Here is a 16397-nt window from a genome sequence, read left to right on the forward strand (position 1 = left end):
ACAATAGGAAAATTAGAGATTATTTTTTTATATTAAAAGGCAAAAAAATGTAGACCTTTCTTATAATTAATGCAAGAAGTATGCAAACATATGTATGAGGGGGAGCAAATTGCAAACCAAATATTTACTTATATCTTATTTAGCTTATTATTCAGTATTCACATTATTATGTATAAAACTACAGGGTGTATCCAAAGTTAGTAGGTATGTGGTAATATACGTTGAGATTTTGATGTTAAAATGTACTTTATATTGTATTCTTGTATACTTTATCATATTCGTTTATATTCTCATGATTATATCACAATTGCAGAAAGTATAACTTCATTGTAATGTTGAGTTAAAAGTTATACAGTCCAGGGTTCGAGTCCCTATTCAGACGCCTATGTGTGCGATCACTAACAAATATCATTAATATGTGGTATGAATTTTTTCCTGTCACTCGCAAGTTCGCTCTGAAAAAAATTCATAATTAAAAGGAGGGGAATGTTGTAACGGTCAAATATTGAGTGACTAGTAATTAATCTAATTGCCCGTTAGTAGGAATTAATTGCAATTGGTAATATTAATATCCGTCGCGAATACAGGTGTCTAGCGAACTGCCTTAGCCAGCACTAGCTTGCTCAACCACCGTTTTTCGCCCGAATTCGGAGTTACATGCATTCTTATGGGAATAACAAGAAAAATGCAACTTCTTAACTAATGGACCGAATTGGATGAGATTTTCACCAGCGGAAGACCACATCATGAAAGTACTGATTCCAAGATTTGAGCCTAATCAGAACAGAAATACGGGAGTTATGATTTATTAAAGATTCATCGCTGCATTGAATGGGAGACGCTACCCTGCCGAGTTGTCTTTGGTTTTCGTGACTGAATACAAAAGAGGAAGAGTTAGCCTAATCTCTGCGCGAGGAGCTGCTGCCAGGGGTTAAGGACCTGAGTGAGCATTGACCAGGATAGGAGGACAACGGTCAAAGCACCAGAAACAATAAACAAGCACCTGATCATAGAGGGTACAGCGTCACTACGTTCAAATCTGGAATAAAAGGGATGATTTGGAATAGCGAGACACAGTTTTGCACAGTTTTGCCTAGAATCGCCACCGGAGTGTGAGCTACGTGCGACCGAGCTGCGAGTTGCAAGCAGACTCGAGGTCTGGATTTGTTTTTCCTCGAGTGAGTGTTTCAGAGCCATGGAGTAGAGCAGAATAGAACCAGGGGGTCCTTCCCCCTTCACCGTCAACGCATCCGTGCACATACGTGTGGTTATGTGAGAATAACGCCAGACACGTCCACCTGTGTCAATCGTCCGAAACAACGTCCAAAGTAGTGAAAGTTAATAACATTTGATATCCATGTGAAACCGCGAATGGCTCATCGCGTATGTTCGTCTCATCGCCCAAGTCACGTATCTGTACTTACGAGTGACCGCGAAGAACTGACCTATTATTGCGCAAGTTGTCGTATGGAGTCGACAGTGAACGAGTGAAGCCAGGATCCGATGAGGCCAGATGGAGCTGCCGACTGATCCACTTTCACCAACCAGGATAACCGCGAGGTGCAACAATGGAGCGTGGAGGCCTTCCAAAACTGTAGGACCACTTTCGCCCAACCCAGGTCAGAGGGAATGCAGCTAAGGTAAGATCCAACCATGTGCGTGTGTGAGAAAGATGACGACTATCTACCGCGAATCTGCGTAAATCAAATCATTGCATAACTTAAATCAGTGCTATGGCAACCCTAGACATCTGTTTTCCGGCGGAGTAATCAAATGTTAAAGATGAGAGTTTATGTTAGCCGCAAACGATAGTTCATGAAATATATTTATACCTTCAGAAAAGATAGAAGGGGTTCGCACAAGGAACAATTATTCACTTTATACTTAAAATCCTAAAAGATAAATTGTAATAGGCAATGTAGCCAAGACATAGCAAGAGTATGGTCAAGGTAGTAATTAATCTAACCTTTGTATTTGTCATATTGTCGCAATATGCCATAGAATGAGAGAATGAATGTGAGATCGAGTGAAAGAGGGCAAGATGTAATGTGTATTTATCTGTGCTTTAATATATGTGTATATTCAGAAACACCGTAGTATTATGTAACGTCATTTCAGGTATTTAAAATCAAATCCTCCTAGGTTTATTCTCGGTAACTCCGACTGTTAGGCACTTATCCTGACCGTATTATATTTCATGTAATGTTTAATTCGCCCAGCAGGTGAGGCGAGAGATTCTTCGTTGTTGCGTTGCTAAGCTCAGTTCAGTTGAGTTAATTGAGTTAATTAGTTATTATTAAATTAGCAGCCCGTGACAAGATATCTTCTTTTATAGAAAGGTTTTTTTTCTAGGAAACACCTCTGTAAAATATTTGAACAGTTTGATTAAAGCAAATATTTTTTTATGTAAATATACATTTTTCTGTTTCTGATACTACATACGTATATGAACTTAACATGGAAATGTTTGTTGAGTGTGTAAATGAAACTACAATACATAATTCCATTAACTTTTCTTCAAATGAAAATGAAACATCCTGGATGTATTCTATAACTGTAACTTTAAATATTTTTTTAGTCTTTGTAGCTGAGTTTTGGTACATGATAGTTTGCAAAATACCAGCTACCATATTTATTTACAGTTTAATAATAATGACACTATATACAGTGCGCAGTGCGTAAAATAAGTAACAAAGTAGTGTTTGTATTGTAATATTTGAGATGTCTTATTACTGATGAATGTACACGACACTTCAACAAAAGTATCAAATTTATATTCAATTCCTTATTATTTCCTAGTTTAAATTTCTTGGTATTACAACTAGTTACTGGTTCATATCTCGTTATTTTTCAATTTTTGGATAACAAAATATTAATTTAACATATACAGACGTCAATCAAGTTCTTTAATCATGTTGGAATTCACGTGTATGATCTCATGTGCTTCTACCTCGTCCGGAACATCAATCTTTATACTAATTAATGCAATGTATTGCCATTGAAATGAAAATATTTGCATGAAATATACAGTTTTTGCCCCGTGTTTGTTTTGTTGGGGGGCGGGGTTGTCCCCCTTTCGAACGGACAAGGTCAAATGTAGGATAGAGTGCACACGGTTTTGAAAGAAATATCTACAACTCGGAGTTATAAATAAATATCCAGATTACTCTTTGTCATGTTAACATATTTAGTAAAACATGTTTCAGAGTTAGTTTTCCCCAATATCTTATTACAACAAAGCTGATGCACAGACTTGGCTTCCATGCAGCGTCATCAATGGTATGTCATGACCCTTTATTATTTATCAGCATTGCAGTCATAAATGTTTGTTGATTAAGCTGGAAAGACATAGTTCGAATATAGTATTCTTAGTATGTGTGCAGGTAAAGTAAATAATTGTAATATGTTGATATGTCACACTGATGATGATGTAGTTTTCTGATCCATTACGTACTGCTACCAATGATGACGTTCCACGAAAATAGAGTTCTTTGCACAGACCTTGTTATAAGAAGGTATTGGTTTTAATCGATTCCTCCAAACCGCATAGCCAGAGGTTACTCACGTGAGTATGGTCATTTACATGAACTCCAACTTGCGTGGAACTCTAGTATAAACAAAGAAGTAACGTAGAATCAACCTAATTTGCGATTACGGACAGACGAACGATTTCTAGTGAAAGAATACAAGCATTCTGGTTAATTAAAACATTTCGCTTCTACAAACAGGGAAATAGACATTTACACACAAGCGATAATTACAACAAATTCCCATAATAGAAGACATTTGATTATGAATTGACTGTTATCCAAATAATCGTTTCTTCCTTGATTCACGTAAATATAAACATAATGATATCCGTATGGTATCCTACCATCCATGCATAGTCCTCGATCTCTGTAGATTTCGCTTCGAGTCTAGGTCAGGCAAAGTTTAAGAAAGTGCTCTTTGTTGAAAACGCAAAAATAAATTAAAATTTGCAAATATTTCTTTGCTAGCATGGTTCCGATAATAGTGAAAATTATACTTCAATTTCGACCAGTAACTATTGTGTTTATATTTGTCACCCTTCATATTACAACTTAAAATTTTGTGCATATATTGTACCTCGACGCAAAAGAAAAAGGGTTGTAGTACGTACAGTCACCGGCAATAAAGATGGGACACCTAGATCCTGAAATACTAGCTTCCCAGCAAGGCGTTGTGTGTGTGTTGCCTAAGTCTTCGGCGATAAGAGGATTTTAATAAATTTTCAATGGCAACTTCTATCACCGCCATAGAGTTAGGCAACACACACAACGCCTTGCAGAGAAGCTAGTATTTCAGGATCTAGGTGTCCCATCTTTATTGCCGGTGACTGTACATTACAAAATATGTAGGCTTTATCCTTATAGACGAGAAACCTGCATTACGCAGCAAATATACCAGTTGCGGTGACTTTTTGAGCTTATTTTGTCTGTTAGCTAATTTGATGTCTAAAAACGTTTAATGTTAGTTTGAAAGAAGATTATTTTCATTTTAAAATTTCCAGCGAATAAAAATATGGTCATGGCTGTTTGCTTTCACATGCTGTGTTAAAAAGTGCTTTGCTGCAATCGTGTATGATGAGACAAAGCTCCTTATGAATCCAATTTCATTACACGCACGCCTACACGGGTGGAACTCGCAGAACTGCAGCCTACAGAGTTCTTCCTGGAATTCAGTTCAGTTATACACGCATGTTGTTACACTGAAATTGATACCTGAAGACCAAAAGTGGTGGTTTCACATATCAATTATAATGCTTCGTGTGCGAGAGTAGATGTTGATTGCGGGGAATTTTGTGTATTTTATGTCGGTGTGACAATTTTGTTTTGGAATTTTGGAGAAAAGCTTGAATGTTTTTACTGTCCCACCAACATCTACTGTCGACATTGAGAAAACGTAAAAAATAATATATTTTTATATGCCATTGTTATTACATTCCCAACTTTATAAATCCAAATTCTGAAAGATTCTTAATGTATTGAAAACTAGGTGACGTCCCTTTGCGAGAAATACAACTCTGCCAGTGAAAGTTAGTCATAACTTGGGTTTCCAATACATTTAGCATCACTATGTGCGCAAAAATGGGTATGAGTAATTGAGAGGGATGATAACACTCCTAGACGCGCGGCTGAACTACACACCCACGGAGCCAGCCCACCAGCCGCCACTGCTTTTAAGCACTATTTTAAAACTCATTTTCCGTACGTACGTATACAAGATAAAATACCTCAATGACAGTTTCGCCATGTAATCAATGGGTCCCGGGTTCGATACCCGGTTGAGGCACATAGTGGTTTGGATCCCACTTTTACACTGTGTGTTCGGTTCCGATTACCTATCTGTGCATGAAGTGGACTTAGAACAATAATTCAACTCAATGACAGTTTCGTGCAATTGTTTTGTCTACTACTTCATTAACGTGTATATGTTTCCTCATAGAAATTTATAGCGACATAGAACTGCCTGAGTTGCTCGCTTTTGTCATTGCTAACTTTTGCCACCACGCAAAATATATTGTAATATTGGATAGTGTGCAATAACCTTAATTGTTCAATCTTATTATAACCTCCATTGACAAGATTTTCAAACAACTTACATTCGTATTTCATTATACACAGAAGGTCTTCGATCCCGCAGACTCTCCTTCCATCTGCAAAGAGAAGTAGTTTAGCATTTCACATTCATTAGAGACACAAGGAATCAACAAACTTTGAATCACGACACTCAAAGTATCGGAAGAATTTGGAGAGTAAACGACCAACACCACTGATATCGTGTTTCCAACAAGATGTTGAATGCTAGTTCTAACGTTACATGGAGTCTAGAAGTGGTATCATCTTGCATTTTGTAATGGTGGAAGCGAAGAAGCAGTTCTTTTAGCAAATACCGCATCAATTCAATGCAGTTCTCAGTATTATTTTCCAAAGAAGTGTTTGTGTTTAACAGTTCCAGAAGAATTCATTAGGATTTTGAATATTTGTATGGAGGTTTTTGCGTGAATGTGTAGTGCCACGAGAAAACACTAATCCAATAGTCAGGATTTCAAAGATACATACAGTGCTGTGGCGAAGATTTTCACGAAGGATGAAAGGGGATTATGCCTTCTTCTTCTTCTTCTTTTTTTTTTAAAAAGAAAGAGTCAATTTACGTTTTACCATTTCTCTTGCATTCAGCGTCCTTTTTTTAAAAAAAATCAAGAAAGTTACCTGCTTTCCGACATACTCCAGTAGAGGAAATGTAGGGTGTTAAAGAAACTGGTGGTGATCGTATGCAACAAATGTTGATTTCTGCGTTCACAAGTAAATAAATTTGGCTTTATACGCACAAAGTCCTAATCTGAAGTTTAACTCACAACCAATGCGACAATCGGAGCAATTGCTTTATTCAATTGTCCGCGCATGCGCAATGTGCAAAATTTTGGAACGACCCTGATATATATTAATATATTGAATACAACTGCATTCTGCCTTGGAATAGACAGAACGGGATTTAGGTGCCATACGAGGACAGACATATACGTACATTATATGCATTATATTATACGTTACCTTTTTGATTGTAGAAATATGGTAAGCAGTTGCAAAACTTGTAGAGATGATCCATACGACACTGGAAAATACAATTTTGGTAGGAGTAATTCTTGTACACGTTTAGCTTCATTTCGTCAGGAAACAGGCACTGCCTTCTGTTGACTGCCACCGAACGGATGGCTGATGTGCTAAAGGTGTGTTGGACAGTGAGAGACACCAAAAGGCCTTCTTTTATTTTTCTCCCCTGCTGAAGATCAGGATAATCCCACGCTGCATGGGCAAAAACCTGAAAGAAAAAGGTCAGGTTTTCGTCACTTCCGGAGTAGGTGGCAGCACTATTTACCCAATTATAACATACCAACTTTCCGGAACTTAAACTAAAATGTAAACACAACAGGTACAAACTGTTAAGGATGCACAAAGATATTGTAAGAAGAGAAAAATTAATGTACTTTTTTCGACAATAAACTCTTCTAAAAGAAGCCACTTAATATATGTACAGGGTTAGCCTAAAAGAAATAGACACTTTCAAAGTTTTACAGAAAGAAGAGTTTTAATAATAGGGCTGAAATACTTACATGGTTTGCAGAGTACGTCCTGAAGTTTATATTGGTAACTTAAGAGTGTTCTATGTGTGACCCTTTTCTAACACGACAGATATCAATGCGATAATCCAGTTCTCCTCTCCCAGGACTTTTACCTTTGCACAGACAACCAGTTTCCTTAAATGTCTTGCTCCAATCGTAGATTGACTGCCTTGTGGGTGGTTGTTTACCAAATCATGTTCTAAAACGATGCTGCACGATAGTAAAATAATTTGTTTTTGCAAGTTCAATCACGCAGAATGCCTTCTCTACCTGGCTAGCGGCCATACTCCTCGACTTACGTCAAGGGTGCTCACGTGATGCTGACGTCACGAAGATAAACGAAAAGCGGAGGTCGTAAACTTGAAGACTTTCTCTATACAACAATATAAATGCTTTCTGATGTAAGAAACAAATTTCAATTTATAAAGCGTTTAAACTATTTCTTTTAGGCTAACCCTGTATGATATGAGGATGCATTTGTATATAATATGCAGAACTGAAATAACACTGAAGGTAGTAAGTAGGCCTAGGTGTGATTGAGGATGAATGGCATTGTCGTTAATGAAACCGTCCAATCTGATATTGCCCCTTTTAGGAAAGGGGGTAGTAGAAAATTATTAAACTGATCTTCCTTGTCTCGTTTTCACCCACAGTGTAGTCAGTGCTTGGTCTTGCTCAATTGTTATTGTTTATTAAGAATAAATCCTATAAATCCTTTCGAAAAAAGTTATAGTAATGGACATGAGCGAGCGGTTCAGTAAAATTACCAGATTTCCTGTTTTATCTCCATGTTCATAAAAATTTCTTCGGACTTATTTTATTCTCCTAAATTGGAGACGCATAGGACGAGATACGGATGGGAAGGAAATTACGTAATTCCACACACTAGATGGGACTGCAAATTTCCTGATCGTTTCGGAATTTCTGCGATAAGGGACTGCATTGGGACTGTCAAATCGCTTATATTGTTTTCCTCCTCAAGTCTTCTTAAAGGAATTTGGCTTTTAAAAATGCAGTACAAGAAAACCAGGGATACATCGTAACATTGTCAAGTTTTTTGACACAAGATGGACAGAAAAGTAACAATACTAAGTAGCGTGACTTGTGGAAATGTATTCACTAATTATAGTACCTTTACAAACTTCAAACTGTTCTCAAACTGTGGTACGCATACCCTCAGGGTTACATGAACGACTTGAAGGGGGTACGCCATCAGTTCGGAAGAGAAATGTCGAGAAGACCCACATGACAAAATTTTTGCTGCAGGTGTGTAGAGCAAAGGTCATTGTTTCAGACTTCATAGCTTTACCACTCAACAGGAAATTAAGGCTGATTTTGTCATTGACACTCTTATATTTGTTTCGTTTTGAAATAAAATATTCGTTCGAAATCTATAATAGACTACATTTCGAGCCGAATCTCCGCTTGACAGTTCCAAGTGCACAGCCAGACATCAAGAAACTGTCAGGCTATGCAGGCACATCCTTCTCTCCAGAAACTCTGAGGATTTACAATAAAAATCCAAAATTGTGCTTGACAGTTTGTTTACAAACTTATTTTTGTTGTTTACCTTTTTCAATAACTCTGGAAAAAAAATGTATGATAATTAGAGTTTGTTATATACTTCTTAGCTCACATGTGTTTCACATTTTCATTATTCTAACTAATCATAAAGATTGTAAAATAATAACCGTAGGATTCAAATGTATATTTGTTTACCATCTTTCCACATACAGCCGGAATGCCATTTTGCTCTATTGCAGATACACGCCTCCAACGTATCAAAAACGCCCTACCAATCAGACAGCCAAAAAAAAAATCCACTAAACCCACTCTTCGGAGAAAACTTGTGGTGGAGGTACATTTGACATTTAGTTACGACTAAAGGGTACAATGAAAAAAGTTAGAGAGCCACTGCTGTAGAGGATTCTACGTGGTCGGCAGCAATCGCGCTCTTGGATCTTCTGAAATACTGGCTCATGAGGAAGCTTGTGTACCCATTTATAGTGCTCTCTGGAGTTGAGAAATGCTTAAGATATGTTTTCCTGTATGGCCGGTAACGCTTTTAAAATCAATATTACTGATGGATTAAAAGGGGATGTATGGGATAACTGCATTTGTAACTAGATGGCATGCCATTGGATATAGTCATATATGTAACACTTCAATATTTACTTGATTACAAAATTAGTTTGAAAGCGACACAAGAACAAAAAATTAGATATTTGGAATGTGGTAAACATGCAAATAATATAACTCACCCTCTAACGTAACTTGGTGTATAGTTTAAAGGTACCCTTTTCTTCTTGCTAGAACTACAACAGAACTAAGTAAAGTAGATTAATTCATACCTGTCCTTCAATCAAGGATTCGAATGTATAGTTGGTCCAGAACCCTCTAAAAACTCCAGCATACATTTCAAACACTTCGAGATCATTCTCCTCGAGTGTAATGACACCTGGTGATCTGTCCCTGAAATGCAGTTGTCATTGGTTACAGTAATTTCACAGCCATTGTAAAGTAATTTGAGAATTATGCAAGCTAACGATTGTAACTCACCAATATCTTTCAGTCAGTGGCGTATGGGTTTGAATTCTTGAGAATATTCTTCTGAAAAATATTATTATAGCAATTGCTGTTGTCTTTCTTAAAATCTAGAAATTCCTATTTACCATTGCACTGCACCTACATGAATTTTTGTTTGCATATTGTGGGTGCGTGTTTATGGTGACCGACAGGATATATACACTGCTCAAAACAATTAGGGGATCATGTGAAATATCCGTAAGTTTATGTGTCATCAATGACATGAAGAACGAAGATGGGTGTGAAAGTGCTCCTGGACATGAAACAGCAAGATTGGTGTATGAAGACACGTGACTCAGACATTTGTCCTGTCTGCAGGTAGGTGCCCCGTCGGAAGGGTGGTGAACGGGAGAAGTGTGCAGTTGTGGGAATGCCAGTAGCTGGCCAGCAGACAGTGTAGAGTTTGTGAAGGAACATGGGCAAGTGGTGCAATGCTGCAACAGCACGATTTGCCACAATCCATGGCATGGAGGGCCATAGGAAGGATGAAAGCTGGACAGACACAGCGAGTGGTAGCAGCTGCCTTTGAAGTATCGCAAAGTGTCGTTTCCCGCCTGTTGGCTCGGTTCCAAAGGAATTGTGCGATGAAGGCAAGGTCAAAGCCGTCCGCGAGCAACAACACCAACAAATGATCGGTACCTCCTGTTGACAACCCGTCGAAACAAACGACAGACTGTAACACAGCTGAAACATTCCCTGCTTGCAGCTACAGGAAGTAGAGTGTCATCTCAAACCTTCCGCAGTCGTCTACGTGAAGGTGGTCTCTATGCACGTAGGTTTATGGCGTGTGTGCCATTAACCGCACAACACCGTAGGGCTCATAGAAACTGGGCTGAAGGGTATCGCAATTGGGGGCACGCCGAATGGAGGCGGGTGCTGTTCTCCGATGAGTCACAGTCCACCAGTCTTCAGAGTGACAATCGACGTGTTTTAGTCTGAAGTGAACGTGGAACACGCAACAAACCTGTATTTGTGCAGGAAACATTCCAGTATGGTGGTGGTGGACTGATGGTGTGGGCTGGAATCAGTAACGGTGGAAGGACGGATCTCCACATCATCCAGAATGGGAGTTTGACAGCCCTTAGATACAGGGACGAGATCCTCAGACCTCATGTCATTCCATACGCAGGTGCAATTGGCAATGGTTTCCTTTTCAAGAAAGATAATGCCCGTCCGCACAGAGCTCTGTTGGTGGACAACGTGCAAGAGGATGAGGGAATCGAGCGTATGGAGTGGCCTGCATGCTCACCGGACTTAAATCCTATTGAGCATGTCTGGGATGCACTTGTAGACGCATTTCAGCATAAGCTGACACCTCCCTCACACCTTCCAGAGCTAGAGGTTTCCCAAAATGAAGATTGGCGACAAATCCACCAAACTCTCATCGATCACCTCATCGAGTCCATGCCACGCAGGTGCGCTGCAATGTTCGCTGGTCGAGGAGACCACACACCATACTAGGGGCCAGTTCCTTTCAAGGGCATGTTAATTTCTGCCTTTCTGTTGCAACACACATTGCACATCATGAGAACATTGTGTCAAATGACTCACATTCCTTTCTGTTGCCAGTAATAATGTATCATCTACTGTATCTTCTCTCCCGATGTTCATTCACGTGCATAAATATCGATTGTACATGATTTTCATCTCATTTTTTCTGTTTCCCTTCGATCCACTAATTTTTTTGAGCAGTGTATATAACAACCAACTTTATATTGTCCAAATTAGTCACAGTCAGGCCCGTAGCTAGAGGGGGCAGAGGGGCAACTGCCCCCCCTGAGAGTCTGCTTTGCCCCCCTGTGAAAAATACAGAACACATTCCTACCTGAAATTCTCTCAATGACCTTTGCAATTATATAATGTGTTACTCTAGCAACATAACGAAGACACTTATTGATTTTGTGATTTATTAGGATGTATGGGATTCCGTATAATGTCGTATCATGATTGGAGGAAGGGGGAGGGGGAATTCCCTTCCAGATTCAGATTTCGGAAAATGATTTCCCAATTTTCAGTATCTAGAACAGTTGTGACATTTTGAGTAGTCTTGTATTAAAGGTGCCTAAAGGTGTCGGATGTTTTTCTTGGATGTGTTGCTATGCACTAGCAACTGCTTAAATTTTTGTTTCCCAAGTCTACCTTTTGGTAATAGTGATTCATGTGGTAGAGAGGGGGAGTGGATATTTGATTCCTTTTACTTAGAGTTGCTTTTCTGCCACTTCTAGCTAATCGCAACAATGAGTAATGACGTAAAATTGATGAAGAGACACTCATAATCAGTACCGCAACCACATGGGGGCAGGGGGCATTGCCCCCCCCCCCGACCTTGTACGGAAGTCCTTTCTAGAGGAAGCAAACATTGAAGTAAAAAAACAAGACTAGGAGAATCTAAGAATAGCAGGACAATTGGATACTCATGATGGAATTAGTTTTTACGTGTTCCTTGCATTTTTCTTCCAGACGGCCAAGGACACTTGCAAGGGGCACAGACGGCCAATTGCCCCCCTCCATTTCAAATTTTATACAAATAAAAATACATTTCGTAAAATTTTCTTGCTCGCTTCGCTCGCAACTTCTGCTATTCTTACAGTCCAACTTCAGAGCCATAGCTATGGGGTGGCGGGAGTAGGCCCTGGGAGCCGAACGATCTATAGTAAAAAAAAAACTGTTGAAGAGAATGCCATGGCGCCCCGTCAAGTTATTTGCGCCCTATTAAAACCATTTCTTTCTATGAAACTTATATGAAATATGAATGATGACGCTGTAATCCAAGAAGTCATTGATCAAGGGATTCCTGTTTGTTTGTCAGGTGTCAAAACATGTAAACTATAATATAATACAATTCACACAATATTTTGCAAAATGGTTAACGTAACCAGTAGACAAACACTGTCTGTAGTGATGCAAGAGTCTCTCCTTTCAAGGAAATAGAGTCCGTGGTGGACTAAGGGACCCATGTTTTATTGTTTTAGCAAGTACAAAAATTATTATTGTAAATTTTTACACAATTCATCAAAGTGTAGATAATATGTAACCATTATTATTTAATTAATTCGATTTTTCTTGCATAACACAACACAATAGTGTTGTTGGATTCACGTTAGATTCCTTTGTGAGTAAGAATCTTGCATACTGGAAACTAGAGGGAATCATTATGAAGCATGAATTATAAAGGGCTCCCTTAATCAGTTTTGCAGAGAGGCCCAAAGCTGTTAGTACATATTAATAATCTATTAACATTATCGACCTGTAAATATCAAGTAGATACAGTCCCTATTAGCTTGTTAAACTTTATATTCTTTGCAGTGGCGTGCCCAGGATTTTCGAAAGGGAGGGGTTATGTTTATATTTTTAAATAGTCAGTCCTCATTTTGCCATATTTTCCTGCCTTTGACGTTCTGTGTTTTAAAATATTGGACCAAAAGGGGGGGGGGTATAACCACCACCAGTCCCCCCCTTGGGCACGCCACTGATTCTTTGGCAATCTGGAAAGATCATTATCGAAATATTACTATTTGATGTTGCTCGAAGTTTTATTGTTCGTTGCAGTTTCAAGATATTATCCCTTTTCTGTTACTTATCTCTTTTGGGGGAGGGGGCAAGTGCCTCTGTGTACCCTGCTATATCTGCAAATGCGACATAAAATATCAATAAATTTCCCCCTCTAGGATTGACTTCGCTCCCCTTACAAAGAATTCCTGGCTACGGGCCTGGTCACAGTGATTTTGGTATTGGTTAATAATTCAATATTTTTTTAGTTTAGCACTTGTCAAAATTCTATATGTTGATTTGTTTATATTCTACATCATAGGCTGGTGTGTGTGTGGGTTGGGGATGTCGATGATTTTTTTGTCATGTAAAACATATAGACCTACAAAGAAGCAGCAAATCAAGAAAAAAGAAGTCTACACGTAGTACGAGATTGAACTCTTTGAATTTTAGCATTATAGATACGATGAAACAAAACGACTATCCACAGCCGTAACAAATTATTCAGGTTAAATGTTCCACAATGCCGTGGGCAACACTTATCGCATGGTTCCACCTAGCGAACGCAGGATTTTGATTTAGGATGGGGCTGGAATTATAAAGGATGGTATTAAATAGCTGCTTTCTGGAGGGGCAGGATACACAATAAAGTATTTCGTAATTACCATTTTTAACCGACTAAAAGTTATTCAAGGATAAAAGTGGTATTCGGTGGTCATTTAAAGCGTTTTTTGCATTTACCACTTTGGGGTTTTCCCGAGTTCTTCATTAAAAACTTTTGATTTTCACAAAATTTCGAAGGAGGCTGCAGTCCCATCAGTGGTTCCAATGGATAAAATGGGAATACAGCTCGACGTCAGCTACGTTTGCAATGTGAGATGATGATATGGCTTTGATTTAAATTTTGTCTTCCAGAGGGACAGATGTATAGGGGATGTAGGGGGGGACAATTTGGATTGATGAATATAGCCCAAATTCAAGGAGTTTTATTAAACTGTACCACATAGTTCTTGTGCTACTCAAACAAATGCGTCATGTTCTATGCAGCTAAGAGGGAGCTTTGATCCGTTTAGTTTTTATTTTTTACTGGGAAGGACCAGTCCATCGAAGGTCATCCGCCCCCTTATCCCCCTCCCCCTTGCGCCACCACTTGCATGGAATAAGATTCCAGCTAATGCGATATTTTCCATGCTTGTTACGGACGCTGCAGACTTTCGCAAAAAAAAGCAAGTAATAAATTTGGCAGAAATGTTGTACTTACCCTCCTAATAATCATACTAAAACTCCTCTAAAATCGAAACTGTGCTACGGCCACCATATTGGAAAATGGCCGCTAATTTGAGGTTTTGGTTCATGTATATTTTATTAACAGTAGAAAAAAGAAATACATTCCTGAACGTTTTCTGCATTTTGGAGACACACGAGGCTCTTGAGTCAGGACTCATGGCCACTATAATCCTTTGTGGGACATGTGATGTGTGCTGTCCATATGGGTTTGTGGTCGTCCCTTCGTCTATTTCATCTTCGCAATTAGCTAGGAGGTAGAAGCGCGAAGTAAAATAAAACAGATCATTCATTCGTCTGTTCCTAACAGTTTTAATGTTATGAGGCACGTTACGTCACTTGCTTTTTATGCTCAATCATCAATTTGGCAGGTACACCAAAAGTACAATTGATATATTATTACAACATATAATTATTTATATCACATAGCATATCTGATAGCCACTGATTGAAGAGCAACTCACCTCACCATTAACTGCGACGTGCGAGAGTTGAACGAGTAACAAAATCCAGCGTCTGTCCGCTGAAAAGCGAAGAACTTCTCACAGGCCCCCAAATCATACTCATACCTGCAATCCACGAATACTTTACCGTTCTCTTCATGTAACTGAAATGACAAGAAATTAAAGCGATTTTAGACATTGAATGACATTTCTTCCTATATACTGGATGTCGCCGTCCAACACCGACAAACGTTCACGGTGTGTATCGGTCATCAAGAAGAACACCTTTTCTTGGTAAGCTTTATTCATGAAGACCTACCTACCTACCTAATTTCGTTGCTAGGAGCCCTAAATCCTGTATGTATGCAGTCATGTGGTACAGATACACATTTGCCACTGTCGGAAAACAATTGAAATGATATGGAAATTCTTTACAGTCAGATAGATTTTTCGATGGGTTTGACTACAAAGTTCGAATGTCGGAAGAAATTTCGAGTATGCAGATTTGTGGATTTGGGGACTTTAATATCTTGTTTCTAACATGTACGAAAATTTGATTTGCACTATCTTGGTCCGACACCTACATTTTTTCGGGACTAAGCTGACCAGGTTTCTAAAACAACAAAACGGGATATTTTCCAAATGTGTCTGAAGCAAAAACGAAAAAAAGGCACGGCAAACTGTACACATGTTAATATAAAATATTTTTCGTCATAAATACTTATGTTTGAAAAACGTCGCCTGTTAATAGTAACGATGAGGATAAATGACAAAAGAGAACAAACTCGTCCATATGTCTATGCATAACCTAATAAGTCGAACGTACGACCCCTGGTTTGTTTAGTGATTTCCCTAATGAAAATAAACCTTTTATGGTATTTCTAATATTTTACTTATTCAACATTCTTTACTTTAAAACTTTAAGTACTTGATACTGAATATAATACCTGAAAATACAATAATTTTCTATTCAATAATTTACAAGCATTTCCATATTACTTTGTTTTAGTAGAATATTTTAAAAATATTAAATACGGAGAAACTAGTACTCACTTTTATCCGCGAAGCTGTTTTTTCTTCTTTTTCGATTAATTTCAGTGGCCACTGCCACCATCCTCGTTGGAACTTATTGTTAATATTTTTGTGAACAATGAGAATTTGTATATCTTAAAGTCAATATTATCAGGTTTTTAAAACACTTCGTCCAGAAGGTAGAAAAAAGTTAAATATATTGCTATTAGGTAAATGCACAACATCTATACCTGTAACATAATATCGGTGAGGTTAAGGTTCCTTACTACTGGGTTGTTTTTTAATCTTGATACCAGATCTTCAAAGTTGGAGTATTCTCCGTACAGGACAAAGCGCAGTTTTCCCAGAAGTTCTTTTAAATCTTCGAAATCTTTATGATCATCACTTCCTAAAATACTGAAAAAAAATAATAAATACGT

General features: G+C 38.3%; 1 protein-coding gene across 1 annotated transcript in view; it reads right to left on the reverse strand.

Annotated features, from left to right (window-relative positions):
- Positions 1–16397, reverse strand: part of LOC145986125 (sodium channel protein Nach-like) — a 37036-nt gene that overhangs the window by 14289 nt on the left and 6350 nt on the right. Inside the window, exons 3-7 of the mRNA XM_083120209.1 lie at positions 16209–16374; positions 14968–15110; positions 9496–9616; positions 6576–6843; positions 5624–5677 (exon numbers count right to left, since the gene is read on the reverse strand). Coding sequence (XP_082976335.1) covers positions 5624–5677; positions 6576–6843; positions 9496–9616; positions 14968–15110; positions 16209–16374 — 752 coding nt within the window. The remainder of the gene's footprint in view (positions 1–5623; positions 5678–6575; positions 6844–9495; positions 9617–14967; positions 15111–16208; positions 16375–16397) is intronic.

Source organism: Lepisma saccharinum, chromosome 1, assembly GCF_977018435.1.
Source record: "Lepisma saccharinum chromosome 1, izLepSacc3.1, whole genome shotgun sequence".
Taxonomy (NCBI): Eukaryota; Metazoa; Arthropoda; class Insecta; order Zygentoma; family Lepismatidae; genus Lepisma; species Lepisma saccharinum.